Source organism: Aricia agestis, chromosome 2, assembly GCF_905147365.1.
Source record: "Aricia agestis chromosome 2, ilAriAges1.1, whole genome shotgun sequence".
NCBI lineage: Eukaryota > Metazoa > Arthropoda > Insecta > Lepidoptera > Lycaenidae > Aricia > Aricia agestis.
This window is the reverse complement of record NC_056407.1, coordinates 14,397,555-14,419,238: the sequence shown is the minus strand read 5'-3', so window position 1 is coordinate 14,419,238 and position 21,684 is coordinate 14,397,555. Positions and strand designations below refer to the sequence as shown.

The window sequence follows — 21,684 nt, the reverse complement described above, 5'->3', positions numbered from 1 at the left end:
TTCGATTTTTTCAAATGTATTGTTTAAAATTATCTACCTGATATTTGTGAGCACGACGTCTGACTCTTAACAAATTGTATCTAATAAGAATTAAGATACGTAGAATATTAAATATACTTACGCGATGGTTAGTAGCTGGTTAGTAGGTAACTAAAAATAGTGAAATTATTATTTTTAACAAAAAATTAAAACCGACTTCCAAGGTAAAAACAATAATAACATCCTTATAGGCCTCTTGGACATCTCTAGTGGCGCGGCGAGTGGCAGATTCAGGCAACACGTGGGTGTCAGAGTGCGATCAGCTGTAAAATACGGTTTACTAGTTAAAAATGAAAATACGTTGAAAACGAGTGCTCTGAATAAGGAAAATATGGGCGGTACGAGGTACTGTTGTGTTGTAGGGTGCAAAAATTCCCAATCTCGGATTCGTGAATTAACGTTTTATTCGTTTCTGAGACGAAATTGGGAAACGTATCGAAATCAACATGCCGATTATTAATCATGCTTAAATCTAAATTTCGCATGAATATTTATAAAATATCACGTGCAAGTTATTTTTAATATCATTGTTTTATGTATATAGCTGTTGCCCGCGACTTCGTCCACGTGGACTTCAGTTTATAGCGCGCGATGTCAACGAAATTGGTGTCAAAAGCTTTTATAAAAAAAACACTGGTACCCCTTAAATCAAAACAGCAGTGCAGTGTGCACATAATATTTCATTTTTTAAAATTAAACTTTATATTTTATGCCAAATTTTAAAGCTTATTTAGCCCCCCAATTACACAACTTTACCCATAAACTATTTCTCATTGATAGGTTTAAGGTTACGTCACTGTATATAATATAAAGTACTGACTTATTAAATAACGTAAAAAAGAAATAACAATCGAAAAAACTCGAATTTATGATGATACCACCTCTAACAGAAAGATGTTGGGCAAGCGTTAGCGCGATGTAAGAGACGCACGGCGCCATCTAGTATGAATTTTTGGAACTAACTTAATTTAAACAAATTTTCGCATTTTCACCCCTTTACGACCCTTTTTTCCAGGAAAAAAGTAGCCTATGTCCTTTCTCAGGCTTTAGACTATCTGTATACAAAATTTCATTACAATCGGTTCGGTAGTTTTGGCGTGAAAGCGAGACAGACAGACAGACAGATATACTTTCGCATTTATAATATTAGTATAGTATAGATAATATATTGTAATTGAAAAAACCATATAAATAAAATTATAACTGTCGGTTCAATATTTATTATTACTAATTCTTTCAATATTGACTTTCGCATTTATAATATTATCATACTAATATACTAATTTACTAATAATATTATAAGTGCGAAAGTGTGTCTGTCTGTTACCTATTAACGCCCAAACTGCTGAATAGATTTTGCTGAAATTTGGCATGGATAACTCCATAATAATATATTCTTAAGAGTCCCGAAAAAGGACATAGACAGTGGCGTAACTATAAGATCCGGGGCCCGTGGCAAATTGATGGGGCTCTATCAGTAAAAACCGTCACGTTTATAATAAACAATATTATGTACTTAAAAATTTTTGCCCATTTGGGTCGGGGGCTCGTGGCATTTTGCCAGCCCTCTATTTACGCCACTGGACATAGGATACTTTTTGTCTCGGGAAAATGTACGGTTCCCGAATCCCGCGCGGTTACTCCGTTGTGCAAGAGTTATGGCACAACAGAGTTGCGGGCGTCATCTAGTAAATTTATTATATTACATATTAATCATAAAAATCTAAGAAAAATTTATTTGATAATGAAAAACATCTACATTTTCCATTTATATTTTGCATGTATGGTTGAAAAGTTGCTGAAAATATATTTGTTTAGATTATTCAATACATAGCTCCACTTTTACGTCTTACAGTCGATTACCTAATCTGGTCTGTCGTATTACTTTTACACGGATGATTCGTTCTCCATCATCATGGATTTCGAAGACTTCATGAACATGATTGCTTTGGAATTAGTTTGTGCTCTATAATTTTTAATTAGGTAAACAACCTGTTTTAGTAATAAGTAATAACTAAGAAGATGATCTTACAAATAAATAAATACAAAGTAAAAATCATATTTATTGAATTTGAAAGAATATATTTTCATGATCGTGTATATTTAAGTAAATATAGCTTTCGATAAGTACTAATTTTCCGCGGAAAAAGTCTGCGGAAATATTATGAAGTCCACAATCAATAATAATTTGGCTCATTACTTTTTATTGTGCTAAAAATATAAACAATTACCAAAAAAGTGCAGTGACTTGTATGAGAATCATATGAGAAAAGCGCCCGTGAGTTTCCGCCGTCAACCGACCCGCGGCGTTGCCGTAGCTTAGCAACGATATCCAAGAGGCCTATAATATGAACTAAAAAGTATAAAATAATTTTTCCTATCTAATAGTGCCTTTTTCCGAATTCGGCTAAACCTCAACTATTTCTGTACTCAATCTTCATAATTTTGAAGTCGGTGCCAGTTCCAAAAGTTTCAAATATTCTGTCAGAGAACTAAAGATTCAGCTATCTGGTACCGACTTAAAAATAATGAAGATTAAATACAGAAATAGTTGAGGTTTAGCCGAATTCGGAAAAGGGCACTATTAGATAGGAAAAATTATTTTATACTTTTTAGTTCACATTATAAGGATGTTATTATTGTTTTTAGGGTTCCGTACCTCAAAAGGAAAAAACGGAACCCTTATAGGATCACTTTGTTGTCCGTCTGTCCGTCCGTCCGTCTGTCAAGACCCTTTTTCTCAGGAACGCGTGGAGGTATGAAGCTGAAATTTATATCAATTACTCAGGTCTACTGTCCCTTGAAGCTGTGAAAAAATCAAACTTCTAAGCCAACGCAATCAAAAGATACAGCCGTTTATGCCGCAAATTTTCGACACTTGCAAGGGAATCAAAACCTACAGGGTGCTTCCCGTGAACTCAGAATCTTGAAATTTGGTACGAAGCAACGTCTTATAGCATAGATAAAGGAAAAATTACGAAAACCATAAATTTTTAGTTACATCACATAATATATTTTTTTTTAATAATTTTAAACTTACTACCCATTTCCTCATAAACGCGTAGAGGTATTAAATTGAAATTCATACCAAATACTCAGGTCTATAATACCTTTAAGCTGTCGGAACCCTCGGTGCGCGAGTCCGACTCGCACTTGGCCGGTTTTTTACCTTGGAAGTCGGTTTTAATTTTTTGTTAAAAATAATCTACTACCACATATCTTGCCATAATATAATATTGCATTGAAATCATTATTTTTAATGAGTTTTCTCAATCCTTGTTTATTTACTTTAATGTGTATGATTTCCTTAACTATAATTTATAAGTGAAACATTTTGGCATCGATGTTATAAAATAATTAAAATACATAATATTTATATTTCATTTCTTTTCGTCATTAAAATTACCCTTAGATGATGATAAATCTGTGTTCAAAAAATTCAATTAAAATGCCACTTTATGACAGACTATAGTCCTAAAAATTCAAATAATATATCCTACTTTATAACAAATGTTATAGTCTGTCATAAAGTGAAAAAAATTCAATTAAAATGGAATTTTTGTCGGTCGCGATTAGCCGCGGTCTTTACCGCGGTCTTTACTTAAGGTCCGTTCCGATCTTTATCGGAACGGACCTTAAGTTTATATCCACAGTTTGTCCAAACGTTCGCATTTCTACTGGTGGCCGTGCTAGAAGTCACCAATTAGTTTCGCTCGGCGTCCATAATAAGAAATGAAATGACCTTCGCGGTTCACACATTAAAAAAATTAAACAAAGGTAATTACATAATTTACAAAGGTACTTATTTATTTACTTTATAATTGAAAAAAAGTGTCAATTTTTAAGGTTTTACCCAAAGGGCGAAAACGGGACCCTACTCATGAGACTTCGATGTCTGTCTGTCCGTCTGTCTGTCTCCAGGCTGTATCTCAAGGACCGCTATAGCTAGAGTTTGAAATTTTCACAGATTGTGTACATATTTGTTGCCGCTATAACAACAAATAGTTACTAAAAACAAAATAACATTAATATTTAAAAGGGGCTCCCATACAACAAACGTGATTTTTTTGGCCTTTTTTGCTCAATATCAATAATGGCAACAGGTAGACACTTGATATTTTCACAAAGGCCTTAATTATAATGTTTACTTCAATATTTAAGAATAATAATTAAAAAATATAAGGTTATAATTTTTGGTCTATGTTTGCTCTATAACAGTACGGAACCCTTCGTGTGCGAGTCCGACTCGCACTTGGCCGATTTTTGTAGCTAATCTATACTAATATAACTGGAAAAAAGGGTTGTAAGGGGGTAAAAATCCGTAAATTTGTTCAAATTAAGTTACTTCCAAAAATACATAATAGATGGCGCCGTGCCGTCTCCTACATCGCGCTGACGCTTGCGCAAAAGTCTTTCTATAACAGGGTGGTATCATCTTACATCCGATTTTCGGTTTTTTCGATTGTCATTTCTTTATTTACTTTATTAAATTATAACTTTGTACTTTATCTATGCAGTGATGAGTGACGTAACCTTAAACCTAGCAATGATAAATAGTTTATGGGTGAAGTTGTGTAATTGGGGGGCCTAATATACTTTAAAATTTGGCATAAATAAAGTTTAATTTAAAAAAATGAAATAAGTTATGTGCACACTGCACAGCTGTTTTTGGGTGTTTTGATTTAAGGGTATCAGGGTTTTTTTATAAAAGCTTTTGACACCAATTTTGTTGTTTGAACATCGCGCGCTATAAACTGAGGTCCACGCGGACGAAGTCGCGGGCAACAGCTAGCTATCTCTATAAAGTTTGGAATGAAATATTGGTGCAAGCTATATTATTCATTTTTTTATTTTTTATTTTAATAATTTATGTACACAAAAATTTTAACAGTGAAAGTCTTAAAACTAGAAATACATTTCAGTACAAAGGTACTACTTATTCTGATTGGAATCTCTTCCAGTAGACCTGTTACAGGAAATTTAGAAAACTGGTAACAAAAATCAGTGCATACAACAATTGAGTCTATATAAAAATTAATCAGTAAGTCGAGACCGAAAGTTATTTATAACGAAGTTCATCTTCGAAAATGCTTGGTCCGCACACAATGGGTCGGCGGCGCGGCGGTCTGGATGCGAACCGCGGTCCGCCATTTGGTGACCCCTGGTCTAGACTCTAGAAACTTACCGCGGATAAGTTTAATCTTGACATAGCATTCAGAAGCAAGTTTCTACTGTGAGTCATAAGCAGGCGTAACCTCGATCAAAATGTATGAAACGGCTTCAGAGACACGTCGAGCTGTTCTGCATGTTGAGCTGTGATGCGGACTGACTGCATTCCGACTGAAGCGGTTCTTCCAATAATTACAAAAGGCTATTATTAGTCATAGGCGCATTCGCAAATTAAGTAATTGAGGGGGCGGAAATTGCTGAATTGAAAGGGTGTAATGAAATTTAATAGTTTTAATATGGTACATCTAGCATTAATTGCTAATTAAAAAACTTTTCATTCTAATATTATTTTTCTAGTTAATTAAGTTGAAGAAATAGCTAAATAAAAAAAAAAAAAGATTCTTCTCAAGCTTCAAGGCATTGGCGTTTGTGTTTGTGTGATTTTGTTTGTGTTGATGTTGGAGTTGGAGTTGGCATTGGCGTTGGTGTTGGCGTTGGTGTTGGCGTTTGTTGGTGATTAAGTTGGTGTTTGTGTTGGCGTTTGTGTTGGCGTTGGTGCTGGTGTTGGTTTTTGTGATAGTGTTGGCATTGGCTTTGGCGTTGGCATTGGCGTTGGCATTGGCGTTTGAGCTTGTGTGTTTTTGTTTGTGTTTGTGTTTGAGTTGGAGTTGGAGTAAGAGTTGGAGTTGGTGCTGGTGTTTGTGTTGGTGTTGGCATTGGCATAGGCTTTGGCCTTGGCGTTGGCGTTGGCGTTGGCGTTGGCGTTGGCATTGGCATTGGCATTGGCATTTGTGTTTGTGTTTTTGTTTGTGTTGGTGTTGGTTTTGGTTTTGGTTTTGGTTTTGGTTTTGGTTTTGGTGTTGGAGTTGGAGTTGGAGCTAGAGCTGGAGCTGGAGTTGGTGTTGGAGTTGGTGTTGTAGTTGGTGTTGGCGTTGGTGTTGGCGTTAGTTGGCGATTGTGTTGGTGTTTTATGATGGCGTTTGTGTTAGTGTTGGTGCCGGTGTTGGTGTTGGTGTCTGTGTTGGCGTTGGCGTTGGCGTTGGCGTTGGCGTTGGCGTTGGCATTGGCCTTGGCCTTGGCCTTGGCGTTGGCGTTGGCATTGGCGTTTGTGTTTGAGTTGGAGTTGGAGCTAGAGCTGGAGCTGGAGCTGGAGCTGGAGCTGGAGCTGGAGCTGGAGCTGGAGCTGGAGCTGGAGCTGGAGCTGGAGCTGGAGCTGGAGTCAATCAAAATCAAAATCAAAAATATTTTTATTCGGAGTAATTTTTTTACAAAAACTTTACCGAACGTCGATACTACGGTGCCTACCACCGGTTCGGGAACTAACCCGGCGAGAAGAACCGGCGTAAGAAACTCGCACGGGGCCATCTTTTACTAAAAAGATGGAAAATTACAATTTAAAACATATACAGTACAACACGGTCACATTAACCTGACGCACCACTGGAATGTATATGCAAGCTTCGTAATGACGAGTTGGAGTTGGAGTCAGAGTCGAAGTTGGAGTTGGAGCGAGAGCTGGAGCTGGAGTTGGTGTTGGCGTTGGCATTGGCATTGGCATTGGCATTGGCATTGGCATTGGCCTTGGCCTTGGCGTTGGCGTTGACATTGGTGTTTGTGTTTGAGTTGGAGTTGGAGTTGGAGCTGGAGCTGGAGCTGGAGCTGGAGTTGGAGTTGGAGTTGGAGTTGGAGCTGGAGCTGGAGCAGGAGCTGAAGCTGGAGCTGGAGCTGGAGCTGGACCTGGAGCTGGAGCTGGAGCTGGAGCTGAAGCTGGAGCTGGAGCTGGAGCTGGAGATGGAGATGGAGATGGAGCTGGAGCTGGAGCTGGAAATGGAGCTGTTGCTGGAGCTGGAGCTGGAGTTGGAGCTGGAGCTGGAGCTGGAGGTAGAGCTGGAGTTGGAGTTGAAGCTGGATGGCTTGGAGATGGCTGGCTGGAGGATTTGAGGAGGAACGAGAGAAGAGGATAACGTGAGGATTTTTACTGATAACCTTTCAATTTGCCACGGGTCCCGGATGTTATAGTTACGCCATTACTAGCTATAGCGGTTCTTGAGACACAGCCTGGAGACAGACAGACGGAAAGGCGGACAGACGGACAGATAACGAAGTCTTAGTAGGTAATAGGGTCCCGTTTTCCCTTTGGGTACGGAACCCTAAAAACGACCTAAAAGGAAATATAGGTACGTACGTTCTTGGAAAATAACGATCTACACTCGTCGAAACTTCCCACACGGCCGGGTGTGATAACACATACCAATGATAGTAGAAATGTATGGGAGAGTAATAAATCCATGTTTTATATATCCAGTCCGGTCGTTACATAAGTCAGTAATTAGTTTTGAAACTCCACCCGTAAGGTGCTGATGGTACTTGTGCAATTTCAATTATAATATTTGAACTACTTACGTGTTAACGTGTTTCTAAGGTGGCTGTGTCAAAACATTTAGTCTAAAGGCCCTTCTACGTCTAATGCCGGCTCTTGATATAGGCGAACGCGTTGGCCAACGCGTCTGCAGACGCGTTGGCCCAATGTGTAGAACGGGCGTACTCCATAACTGTGGTCACTGCCACGATTGCGATTTTCGAAGCTGTGTGAATACACAATCCAAGTCGATCATTAGCAATCATATACTTAGATAATATTTTGTCCCACTAGTCACTACACGAAATTGTTTGTATTGGTCTATTTTTGTTATGGGCCAGCTGGAAAATATGCCGCCATATTAACGTTTTTCTATTAAAGTGCAAATTTTCCTAAAAAAATTAAAAGCAATTGCAATAAATTGTCTTAGCTAAACTATTTTTCTAATTTGCAAAGAAACTTGTGTAATCTATACTATCTATACTAATATTATAAATGCGAAAGTATATCTGTCTGTCGGTCTGTCTCGCTTTCACGCCAAAACTACCGAACCGATTGTAATGAAATTTTGTAAACGGATAGTCTAAAGCCTGAGAAAGGACAAAGGCTACTTTTTACTGAAAAAAGAGTTGTAAGGGGGTGAATATGGGTAAATTTGTTCAAATTAAGTTAGTTCTAAAAAATCATAATGGATGGCGCCGTGCGTCTCCTATATCGCGCTGACGTTTGCTCAAACGTCTTTCTATAAGAGGTGGTATCATCTTACATATAGGTTTCGATTTTTTTCGATTATTTATATTTTACGTTATCAAATAACTCTACTTTATCTATGCAGTGACGTAACCATAAACCTATCAATGATAAATAGTTTATGGGTAAAGTTGTGTAATTGAGGGGCTAAATAAGCTTTAAAATTTGGCATAAAATATAAAGTTTCATTTAAAAAAATGAAATATTATGTGCACACTGCACAGCTGTTTAGATTTAAGAGGTACCAGGATTTTTTTATAAAAGCTTTTGACACCAATTTTGTTGACATCGCGCGCTATAAACTGAAGTCCACGCGGACGAAGTCACGGGCAACAGCTAGTATAATATACGTCAATCATACGTATATACGCGACCAAATACTTAATTAAGATTAGGTACTTACCTACTTTTTAAGTTTCTTTTTGTAGTTTAATTATTGAATATATGTATACTAATAAAAGCAGGGGTCAGAGGCTTCTTATGTAACTTCTATTTTTGGGTCTAAATAAAGATATTATTATTATTATTATTATTATTACTTATTTGAAACCAAGTTTAATGTCACCGGAGGTCGTCATAATATTTTATGTTATGTAATTTATATTTCCTGAGCGTTTAACCTTCTTAGTTGACACAGTTAACTAAATGTGACTGGACCAAACACTTTGTATAGGCACGTTTACTTGGTACCAGCTCAGTAACTATGGGTATAAGGTAGATTGGACAGTACCAGTCATTGGAAAAAGCACAAAAACACAATACCTATTTGTTAATGTTGCTTCAAAAATTTCTTGTTTTTAAAGTAAGTAAAAGAACGCCTGTTTTTAAAGAAAAACAGTCAGTTTTTAAAGCAACATTAATAAATATGGTGTTTTTATGCTTTTTCTAATGACTAGTACTGTCCAATCTACTAGTCATTACTCATTTACCCTAGTTACATAATATTATAGCCTTCATTTATTTTAAACAAAAACTAACCACAGCATGAATATTGATAGCGTTAAATATCTGGCTAGATACACCTGAGTCAAATATGTATGCCAAACACGCTTTTTACAGTACCTATATCTACTATTGATTGCGAATTAGGTAGGTGTTTTGACACAAGTAGACACTAGCAAAAAAGGTTATTTTCAGATAGGGAAAGGTATCCTAACCACTCTACACCTTTATATCAGGTAGGCCGTAGGTACCATAATTATATATGATATAGTATACTGCCAGCAACTTTCTTGTAGGGTTGCTGAGGATTCCTCTTCCGCTTCCTCATAATGAGGAAGTTCCGCAATATTTTGGGTTCCTCAACCGCTATCGCATCCTCATAAATAAAAATTAAAAAATCCTCTTCCGCTATCGCTTCCTCAAAATTTAAGAGGAATTTATGAGGAATTTCACTGCGCATGCGCCTCGCGAATCCAATCATGGCAACGCACACGCCAGAGCCAGAGAATTGTATCATTCACTCATCTTTTTTTTTGTGTGCGTTGTTGTGTATGTTTAGCTTGGGAAAATTAAGGAATTCAGACCGAATAATTCGTGTAGTTTTGAAAGTTGGTACAGTTGTTCCTAAAGGTTTTATACGTGGGAGAGCCATGCTTCGGCACGAATGGGACGGCTCGACCGGAAAAATACCACGTTCTCACAGAAAACCGGCGTGAAACAGCGCTTGCGCTGTGTTTCGCCGAGTGAGTGAGTTTACCGGAGGCCCAATCCCCTAACCCTTACCCTATTCCCTTCCCTACCCTCAACTATTCCCTTCCCTTCCCTTCCCTACCCTCCCCTATTACCCTATTCCCTCTTAAAAGGCCGGTAACGCACTTGCAGCTCTTCTGAGGCTGCGAGTGTCCATGGGCGACGGAAGTTGCTTTCCATCAGGTGACCCGTTTGCTCGTTTGCCCCCTTATTTCTTAAAAAAAAGAGGTGTCCAGATGAATATACTAAAAGTCTCCGAGGGTGGGACAAGAGCCGGCGCGCGGTGGAATCAGGGGACTACGTTACGCCGATTTACTGTATCTGTCTCTAGGTACAGTTAATCGAGGTAACGTATTCCCGTGATTCTTCCTTCAAAGTTGATCCTATCTAAATTTATTCTTTTTAAATATCTTCAGGAAGAATGAGTCTATACCACTACGTTTTTATTTTATCGTAAACATCTTTCAAATTTATTTTATGGTCGATCGATTGGCGGGGTACGGGGCATTATTTTTTATTTATTAGTAAATTTAGAAAAAATCTAACGTAGCTTTAACAGATCATAGTACTTATTGTATAAAAATCATTTGTCTAAACGCATTGTCCAGGGAGTAAATTGGGGAATATGTTTGTATGGAAAAACAGTGCGAGCGTACCCTTTTAATACTCTGTATTTCCTAAAGTAACGATCGTTTGATCGTACAGTTTGGACGTAATTTATAGTAATGTAGATAATTAAGGTAGAAGTCACTAAAGAGATATTATAAATAATTTTCGAGTCACAAGCAAAAACCTTGAAAAAGAGACCTTTCCCCCCCCTTCCCCACCGCCGGCTCTTGTTCCACCCTCGGGGACTTTTAGTATATTCATCTGGACACCTTTAGGAACAACTGTACCAACTTTCAAAACTAGACGAATTATTCGGTCTGATCGTCGATTTTGAAACTAATTTTCTTAGACTAGTTACTGAACTCCTCCTTAATTGTGGGACGGATTTTGATGATTCTTTAGTGTGTGTGTTTTGAGAATGATTTAGATTCGTAGTTTGGTCCACTGGAAAATGCCCTTTTAATTAATTTTTGTGTAATGTACCTATGTACCTAGTTATGTACAGACAGGACAAAGACTTTTGGGTTGGGTCCGCTAGTATTTATAATTTCCTATCATCCTCTTCCTCATCCGCTTCCTCTTCCGCTTCCTCATCCGCATCCTCTTCCTCAAAAAATATCCTCTTCCTCATCCGCATCCTCTAAATTTGCGCGTGAAAATTCCTCTTCCTCCTCCTCTTCCTCATAATCACTTCCTCAACAACCCTACTTTCTTGCGATGTAATATAATATTATGTATAATACTTAGATATATCGCGCCGTACCTACCCCCTTGGCGTGATAAAAAGTTTTTCGCTCTCGTATTAATAATATTATGATATAAATAATAAGTATAGACGATTGACGAAGTATCTGAAAAATCAATTTGATTTATTCTCTTGACTCGGAAAGAAACTCCTCTTGCCACAGAATAGATAATACCTAAATAGTACCTACAATTAGTACTCGTTCTTAGGTTCTTACTTAATTACATGAGTAGATAATTATAGGTACCTACTTACATATTGTTTTAAAATATTAAACTAATACAAGATAACAAAGTGTAATTTTTATAATCTTTTCTCGATCATAATAATTACTGAAATCTACAGTTATATTAGTAACCGATACGTCGTTGAGGTAAACAGCGGTTTGATGTAAAACTTGACCTGAAAATTATACAAACAAACAGCGCGATTCAGTACGTGAATGTGTATCTTAACCGCGACCTTCCCTAGACCTTACTGCAGATTTCATACATCTATCAATAATCTGATATCACATAATATGGCGCATTAGATCAAATGATAGGTACGGTATATTATTATTTTAATCTAAGTTTTTATTTTTAACCGACTTCCAAAAAACGAAGAGGTTATAATATATTCGGCTGTGGATATTTTTTTATTTTTTTTTTATTTTTGTATGTTCGACCACTACTCCGCCGTTTGTGAACCGATTTTCAAAATTTTTGTTTTGTTATATTAGGTTGCACTCCAATTTGGTCCCATTTTCACAAAAGTGGTGATCTGATTATGGGATCCATGAGTAATCGAGGGAACTCCTCAAAATTTATATGGAAACATAATATGGTGATTTTGGTTTTATGAGAAGCATCCTAAATATATGCTACCAAAACGCAAGATTTTACACCAAGGTATACTATGGTTCCGAAGATACTAAGAGAACTCCAGATTCCTTATAGATACAAGTTTGGGGGTTTAGGCGTTGTTTTAAGAACTGAAAGCATATGCTAGGTACTATGCAAATTACATTCATCATCATCATCATCATCAATACCATGTCAGGGTCACCAATGTCACAACTCACATGGTTGTACATGGCCTGGATACAATATACACACAACAGCATAATTATATCATCAGTCATCATGTTATGTCCTTATTTATTTGGTACATTTCATAGCGATTTTAATTAAAAAAAAATATACTCAAGTACCACAAAATTGAACATAAGTAACAAATTCAACCTTTACTCCAGAGCGTAAGGCACACATTTGACATTAAAAAATGTAAAATGTTCTCGTCGCACATGTTACAACTTACAATAAGGTGACAGACTTTTCGACTGAACAAAAAAAATTACAATGTTGGCGTTGCGTTCTTTGACGCATTCAATTATCGAATACGAAAGTTGAATGAAAGAAGATGACGAAAATTGAAGATGAAAGTGCACAGTGTGGACATACATAGCTAATCTACATCGTAATAGGAATAAGAAACACAATCGCAATTACACGGACGTAAAAAATTTTTACGTCCGTGCGCAATTAGTATAAAAAATACTTCGTTTATACGGTTTACATTTACACGATTTTGATACATATACAGATCGAATTCCTATGCAAGTTTATAGGTACAATAATTGCCTAGCGGCTAGCACGTGTTTACTTTAAAATTTTTAAAATTATCTACCTGATATTTGTGAGCACGTGTGACTCTTAACAAATTGTAATAAGAATTTACTATGTAACTAAAAAGAGTGAAATTATTATTTTTAACAAAAAATTAAAACCGACTTCCAATGTAAAAACAATAATAACATCTTTATAATATGAGCTAAAAAGTATTAAATAATTGTTCTTATCTAATAGTGCCTTTTTCCGAATTCGGCGAAACCTCAACTATTTCTGTACTTACTCAATCTTCATAATTTTGAAGTCGGTGCCAGTTGAAAAAGTTTCAAATATTCTGTCAGAGAACTGAAGATTCAGCTATCTGGTATCGACTTCAAAATGATGAAGATTGAGTACAGAAATAGTTGAGGTTTAGCCGAATTCGCAAATAGGCACTATTCGATAAGAAAAATTATTTAGGTAATACTTTTTAGTTCATATTATAAAGATGTTATTATTGTTTTTATCTTGGAAGTCGGTTTTAATTTTTTGTTAAAAATAATAATTATACTTACTTACATTGCCATGGGCGTACCGAGGGGGGGGGGGGGGCAGGGGGCAGGGGGGGGGCGCTGCCCCCTCCTGGATCATGTTGACGTCCCTACTAAGTATATAATCTAGTACTTTTATCTATAAAAATCAAAAAGTAAGAAAACGAATTTTTGCCATTTGTTTATACAACTAAAAATAATATTTTTTTTATTCTTTATAAACACCTAGCTTATAAAATATCTGATTTGCCCCCCCCCCCCCCCACCCTGGCCCAGAACCTGGGTAATTTGGCCCCCCCCCCCTGGCCTAGAACCTGGGTATTTTGCCCCCCCCTGGCCCAGAATCTGGGTACGCCCATGTACATTGCGATACTGAATTTAAAACGTTTGACTCATCACTCAATGCAGATCGAGATCAATTACTAAATAAATACTTACTCATACAAATACAAAATCTTTATTGTCACAAATTTATTTAAGTACATACAATGTTTTTTAAAAAGTGGCAGTCCCCTAAACTAGGCGCAGCCTGTGCTATGGGGGAACTTAGTTTTATCATTTCTGTCAGAACACGATTTTCTTTTTTGGGACCGTGACGACGGAAGGGCGAATTTAAGGATTGTATAGGACCGCCGAATACATTTTGAGGTCTAGAATCAGCGGTGTGGTAAAACCCGGTCTGTTAAGTTACTAAGGGTTAAACCTAACAAAAAAAATAATTTCCATAATTGGCCTGGAAATAGATGAGACTTACTAACGAGTAACGAGGTTACTTATTTTTTATTCAGTATACGTACTAACTTAGGTGATAAATAGTGGAATAAAGTGACCTAATTTCTGTTATCGATTGTATTAATATTCAAGTCGCGGTGGCAACGTAAAATTGCACATCTCTTACGCCGGTTGCACGTGATCGGTTTTCGATGGCCAAAGAAATGAGTCAAATTTATCGGTTATCGAGAATCCGGACCCGGAAAAGATAGGAAAGAAGCGACGCATTTATCCACTATTTACGTACCTAGATAGTCCTATTCTCATAGGACGGTGGATTCCCCATATAACAATACTAGTTAATTATAATTAGTAATTACAGGCAGTATCTACGGTATAAGAGAAATGAAATTAGCATGCTGAAAGTAGATCTTTGTCTAGAATTTTGATTTGTCCACGTTACACTTTACAGACTTTCATTACTTCAGAGTTAAGGACCTACAAGACTAAATTAAGGACCATAACAGTCACTTTATTTAGAAAACGTCTCTAATTAACAAAAAATTAAAACCGACTTCCAAGATAAAAACAATAGGAACATGAACTAAAAATAATATCTACAAGAAAAGGCTTGATGCGTAAATAACCACTACGAATGTTAACTATTCACATTATGTTACTGTAAGCGAAATTGTGGTAAATGCTTGCAGTTATCTAAGCGATGCTGTAATTTCCAAACTTTTATCTTTAAAGGTTCAGGAGTTCTGTTCATTGCCTTCGGATCAAGAGACACCTTCGTATGAAATTTAACTTATTTGTAAATTAAGTTACTAGAAACAACTGCTTAAAACCACCATGTGTGCTTTAATAAATTTCAAGGATTTACCTCGACTGCTCATAGATCCCATCATCAGATCACCACTTTCGTAATTGTTAGACTAAAGAAAATTTAGATTATATCCTATACAACAACACAAGAATTTTAAAAATCGGTCCACAAACAGCGAAATAATCATCAAAAACATCAGCTTCGATGCAAAATATCACGAAAAGTACCAATAATTGGGTTATAATGTGATGACCACCATGGGTCATCGTCATCACAACCATAATTATGGTTGTGATGATGATGATTAATCAAATTGATATATTGGCTTATGCTTTCAGTGATTTAAACAGCGCCAAAATCCCAGAACCTGTATCTATATAAGGGTCGCTTGAGAAATCGCGCCAGTGGCAGCTAACAACAAAAAATGTGAAAATTTTATAAGTCTAGCTACAGCGGTTCTTGAGATACAGCTTGGTGACAGATAGACGGACAGACAGATATCGAAGTCTCATGAATAGGGTCCCGTTTTCACGCTTTGGGTACGGAACCCTAAAAATTAAAAACACTAAGTATATGTTTCCATACAAATTTTAAGGAGTCCCTTCGATTCCTCAAGGATCCCATCATCAGATCACCACCCATTTTAAGAGGGAATGGGGTAATAGAGGAGGGTAGGGATGGGAAGGGAAGGGAATAGGGGAGGGTAGGGAAGGTAATAGGGTAGGGGATTGGGCCTCCGGTAAACTCACTCACTCGGCGAAACGGCCGGTTTTCTGTGAGAACGTGGTATTTCCCCGGTCGAGCCGGCCTATTCGTGCCGAAGCATGGCTCTCCCACGTAATTTTTAAAACATTCATTTAATACCAGAAAAAGTTTAGCACCTCTGACCTTACCTATATGTTCCTGTTACCCCAAATTTCGTTTTTGTATGCTTTCAGCCTAAATAGGGCTTTATTTTAAACTAGGGAAGGTTTCATTCCCTTAACTTAAAGAAAATGATTAATACCTACAGGCTATATAAACACTTAAAAACATGAGTAATTACTTAAAAATATCGAGTGTTTCTCTTACCCCAAATCTCGGGAAAGAGGAACTTTTTTATGACCTAGCTTTGTTGCTAAATTGTGCCGTAATTATACGTACAATCTAGTTCTGTGTCAAAAAAAATGTACCTAAGTATATGTATTTCAAAAGCGAAGATTTGTTTCAATTAATATCGAAATAAATGCATAATTTTGATAGCTGAAGGCCAAAATGTTCAAAAACCAGTAAAGTACGTTTCTCTTACCCCACCTGACCTTAGTATACTTAGCTCTTATAGTTTCGGAGAAAAGTGGCTGTGACATACGGACGGACAGACAGACAGACAGACATGACGAATCTTAAGGGTTCCGTTTTTTGCCATTTGGCTACGGAACCCTAAAAAAGATACAGCCGAACGTATTACCTCCTCCTTTTTGGAAGTCGGTCAAATAGCAATGCGCTTATGATCAAAACATCTACAACGTATTTCATAAAATTATATCGTCAATTGATATGTAACACCGCACTTACCGATTCCTAACGCATTACATTTTGGCCTTACGCGACTGTAAGGTACTTACAAGTTGGAAGCCCGCTACATGAAGTTGCAGCAGACGACGCGCGACGTGTCTTATGTATTTCTATGAAAGTGTCGCTAGCTTCGTGTCGCAAGCTGCGGAGGGTATTTCATAGAAGTACATACAAACCAGTAGTGTCGCAAAGACGCGTCGTCTGCGCTTGCTTCATGTCGCCTACTGCCAACCGGCACCTTTATTCTATTATCTGCAAAATAATAAGTACGCGACAGCTTTCAATGTTATTATCATTTTGGTTCTATTTCTCCAAATCTTAAGGACGCATCCAGAGTAGGTAATTAGTTTAACGACTTGGTCTCACTAGACCTAGTGCTTTGTGAGCTACTAATTAATAATGACGCAACAACTTACAACGAGTGTGTGTAGATGTAGAAGTTAAGAGAATAGTACCTGGATGACCGAGCTTTGCTCGGTATAGCAAACACTAATTGACTTGTGAGTGTTACTTAACAACGCCATCTGCTGGAATAGCTTTAGCTGTTGTTGTGTCGTTATAGCAATTAGTTGCTCACAAAATAGTATTATTATTCGCCAATAGATGTAAGGAAGAGTCATATTTTTCAGTTTATCGATTATCGATAAAACACGAATGAAAAGACATTTTCTAAAAATGATTCCTAGCTAGATCGATTTATCGCCCCCGAAACCCCCTATATACCTACTAAATTTCATGAAAATCGTTGGAGCCGATTCCGAGATTCCAATTATAAATAAATATATATATATACAGGGTGTAACAAAAATAAGTGATAATATTTTAGGGTGTGTACGTGTTCCTTGTAGAGAGTTTACTGTGAAAGTAGCAGCGCTGAAAGACCAAATTTTTTTTTCACTTTTGTATGGGAAAACTCGTGACGCTCGGGCCCTTGCTCATACAAAAGTGAAAAAAAAAATTCGTCTTTCAGCGCTGCTACTTTCACAGTAAACTCTCTACAAGGAACACGTACACACCCTAAAGTATTATCACTTATTTTTGTTGCACACTGTATATATATATATATATATATATATATATATATATATATATATATATATATACGATGTCGTAGGATGATTTGATAACATATATAATTATATATATATATATATATATATATATATATATATATATATATATATATATATATATATATATATATATATATATATATATATATATATATATATATGTCGCAGCCGACTGGTTTAAATAGCCGTTCAATCAAACAGCTAGCCCTTTAACTGAACAACGCCATTCAATCACACGTCTAGCTTTTATATTGAATATAGCTGTTACCCGCGACTTCGTCCGCGTGGACTTCAGTTTATAGTACTTTATAGCGCGCGATGTCAACAAAATTGGTGTCAAAAGCTTTTATAAAAAAAACCCTGGTACCCCTTAAATCAATACAGCTGTGCAGTGTGCACACAATAAGTATTTCATTTTTTTATATTAAACTTTATATTTTTTGCCAAATTTTAAAGCTTATTTAGCCCTCCGATTACACAACTTTACCCATAAACTATTTATCATTGATAGATTTAAGGTTACGTCACTGCACAGATAAAGTACTGAGTTATTTAATACAGTAGAATAGATATAACAATCGAAAAAAATCGAAACTTAAATGTAAGATGATACCACGTCTTATAGGAAGACTTTTGAGCAAGCGTCAGCGCGATGTAGAAGACGCACGGCGCCATCTATTATGAATTGTTGGAACTAACTTAATTTGAACAAATTTACGCATTTTCACCCCCTTACAACCCTTTTTTCCAGTAAAAAAAGTAGCCTATGTCCTTTCTCAGGCTTTAGACTATCTGTATACAAAATTTCATTACCATCGGTTCGGTAGTTTTGGCGTTTGGCGTGAAAGCGAGACTGACAGACAGACAGACAGACAAAGATACTTTCGCATTTATAATATTAGTATAGATTATGTGCACACTGCACAGCTGTTTTTGGGTATTTTCATTAATTAAGGGCCGCGCTACACCTGAATGGCAGCGGCGAGGCGAGCACTTTCAGCGCTGCCATTCCGGTGTAACGCGGCCCTAAGAGGGGTACCACTTACCAGGGTTTTAAAAAGTTTTTAAATTTGACACAAATTTTGTTGACACCGCGCGCTATAAACTAAAGTCCACGCGGACAAAGTCGCGGGCAACAGCTAGTTTAAAATAATGAAATATTATGTGCACCCTGCACAGCTATTTTTGGGTATTTTGAATAATTATTAAGGGGTTACCACTCACCAGGGTTTTAATTTTTTTTTTATTTGACACCAATTTTGTTGACACCGCGCGCTATTAAACTGAAGTCCACGCGAACGAAGTCGCGGGCAACAGCTAGTTATGAATAAAAACATATTATAATAAAGTATGATTAGTTCTGTTACAATAAAGTGAAATATAAAACGCCATCTGTTTTCCTATATTAGAACTAAAATGTTCATTGCATTGATATTTCTGAATGAAATATAGGCTAACACGGTACACTCCGCGTTATCTGGAAATGCAGTAGGAATAGATAAGATAGATTATACCAAGTGATAATATTATTAAACATAATATTCTAACGTATTAAAAATTATAAAAAAGAAACATTAAGTATGATTAATTCTATATTACAATGAAGTAAAACATAAAACGCCATCTGTTGTCATATATCAGAACTAAAATGTTCATTGCATCGATAAATTATATTTCTGCATGGAATAATAGGCCAACATGGTACACGTACTCCTTTATTTTAGAACGCCATCTGGTTTCATATTTTGAAACAGCAGTAGGAATTCATTTTATCGTTATTTTCATGGAAATGAGATATTTTCCCTCATCAAAATGTAGCCTATGTCCTTTCTCAGGCTTTAGACTATCTGTGTACAAAATTTCATTACAATCGGTTCAGTAGTTTTGGCGTGAAAGCGAGACAGACAGACAGACAGACAGACAGAGATACTTTCGCATTTATAATATTAGTTTTTGGCGTGAAAGTGAGACAGACAGACAGACAGAGATACTTTCGCATTTATAATATTAGTATGGATTAGTATAGAAGTATAGATACATAAAATATATTTAAGTAAAAAATAAAACGCCATCTGTTGAATCGTATTAGAACTAAATTGCATCGATATATTTCTGGATTTTTTATAATATTATACTTACATAAAATATATTTAAGATTTTTGAAATATTATTTTAATACACATCCAAGACCCAGGAACATTGAAAACTTGTTCCGCCTGCGGGACTCGAACCCAGGACCCCCGGGATGAGCGCTGGCCTGCGCAATGCGAATAAATTTTCATCGATATTTTCATGGAAATAAGATATTTTCCCACATCAAAATGTAGCCTATGTCCTTTCTCAGACTCTAGAATAACTGTGTACAAAATTTCATTGCAATCGGTTCAGTAGTTTTGGCGTGAAAGCAAGACAGACAGACAGACAGACAGACAGACAGACAGACAGACAGAGATACTTTCGCATTTATAATATTAGTATGGATATGGATTTTAGTCGCTCAAAACGTTCCACACTACAGCTGATTCAAAAGCCGACGTCTAATTGAAGTAGTTCAGCGCTAGGTGCGTTTTATTTACAATATGGCGTCAACTAGCAGGTATTTGTTGGTGTTTGTGGTTGTTTTTCGGAAAGAAAGTAGTTAATAAAAGTTACAAGTATTATTAAAGACAAAAATTGTGGAGGCACATACAAGTGAATCAAAAGTTCAACAAATATTCAAGGAGAAATTTCGGGATTATGAAATGCATGGACGCAGCCTCCCCGAAAGGGGGGTTCGGGGGGCACAGCCCCCCGTCAAAACAAAAACAAACAATCCAGAAAGTCCAAAAGTCGGTTAGGTTAGGTTAGAACTTAGACCACAACACAGAGGGAGCCGAGCGAGCGCAGCGAGCGTGCTGCGGCAGCAGCCGGCGACCGTCGTCAAATAAAAGGGGGGCTCGGGAGGCGCAGCCCCCCGCCAAAACAAAAACAAACACAATCCAGAAAGTCCAAAAGTAGGTTAGGTTAGAACTATGACTGTGCTGCGGCAGCAGCCGGCGACCGTCACAAAACACACCTCAGATTTTTTTATTTTTACTTATTGCATTAAACTTTTGGTCACCCCTTAAACTTAATCCGAGAATAATCTTTCAATAAAATACAAAAGTTTTCCTATTCTCTCAAGTTACATATTAAGCTAATGGTCGCCCTAGTTAATTTGCCATTAAACCAGTTGGCTAAGCGTCGTCTAGGTGTAGTGTTGAACGTTGTAGTTAACAAGTCGGCTAAACGACGTATAGCCGTGTGATTGAATGGCGTTGTTCAAAGGGCTAGCTGTTTGATTGAACGGCTATTTAAACCAGTCGGCTGCGACATATTATATACCTATACAAGAATTGCTCGTTTAAAGATATAAGATAATAAATAAATAACCGGCTGTTGCGGCGATAGGGCTACACGTCCACTACATAGAAATCGGGCCGTACAAACCGTGGACGCTGGCTATCTATTTATCCATTCTAATATTATAAATGCGTAAGTGTGTCTGTCCGTCTGTGTCTGTTTCACGCCCAGGTTTTGTTGAAATTTGGAATGGAGATACGTTGAGCCCAGGGAAATGACAAAGGATTAAGGATATATTATACTTTTTATCCCAGAAAAATGTATCTGATAAACGAATTTTAGCGCAACGGAGATGAGTAATTTTTATTTTATTTATACAAATCCAAATAGTTAATAGAATCAGGCGTTACTTTGCGGAAATCCATAGCTTAAAATTGAGTACCTATGTTATTATTTTTAGCAATATTCCGCGTAATAAACCTCAACCTGTAAGTAAATGAGTGAGTGTACATGGAGTGTACGCATATGCAGTGTGGGCAAATGTGGGAGAGGAGGAAGGTGATGTACGCATGCCTATGCGTACACTCACTCGTTTACTTACAGGTTGAGGTAAAATAATAACATACTATTTTTTTGTATACAGTATACAAATCCATATAAAGAAATAATTTATTAGTTCGAAGCCGATGCAGT

At 36.8% G+C, this 21,684-nt stretch overlaps 1 protein-coding gene and 1 long non-coding RNA gene across 2 annotated transcripts; one reads left to right on the top strand and one right to left on the bottom strand.

Moving 5' to 3' along the window:
- Positions 1 to 5,725: 5,725 nt before the first annotated feature.
- On the bottom strand, positions 5,726 to 7,236 carry LOC121737143 (vegetative cell wall protein gp1-like). The gene is made up of 5 exons (XM_042128714.1): positions 7,232 to 7,236; positions 6,813 to 7,136; positions 6,638 to 6,729; positions 6,289 to 6,421; positions 5,726 to 6,098 (listed from the first exon to the last, which is right to left on the bottom strand). Exons 1-5 carry the CDS (start codon positions 7,234 to 7,236, stop codon positions 5,726 to 5,728), a joined length of 927 nt encoding a protein of 308 aa, XP_041984648.1.
- Positions 7,237 to 16,171: 8,935 nt separating this feature from the next.
- Positions 16,172 to 20,409, top strand: LOC121737071. Its single transcript, XR_006037096.1, has 3 exons — positions 16,172 to 16,182; positions 18,189 to 18,193; positions 20,352 to 20,409. It is a non-coding gene; the product is annotated as an uncharacterized LOC121737071 (long non-coding RNA).
- Positions 20,410 to 21,684: the final 1,275 nt, after the last annotated feature.

Bases quoted from the DNA above. Each gene is read 5' to 3' on its own strand.
- LOC121737143 (XM_042128714.1), bottom strand. The intron at 6,422-6,637 runs GTTAATGTGACC...GATTGACTCCAG, and splicing joins ACATTCCAGTGGTGCGTCAG to CTCCAGCTCCAGCTCCAGCT. The intron at 6,099-6,288 runs GCCAAGGCCAAG...CACCAACTCCAG, and splicing joins ATGCCAACGCCAACGCCAAG to CTCCAGCTCTAGCTCCAACT.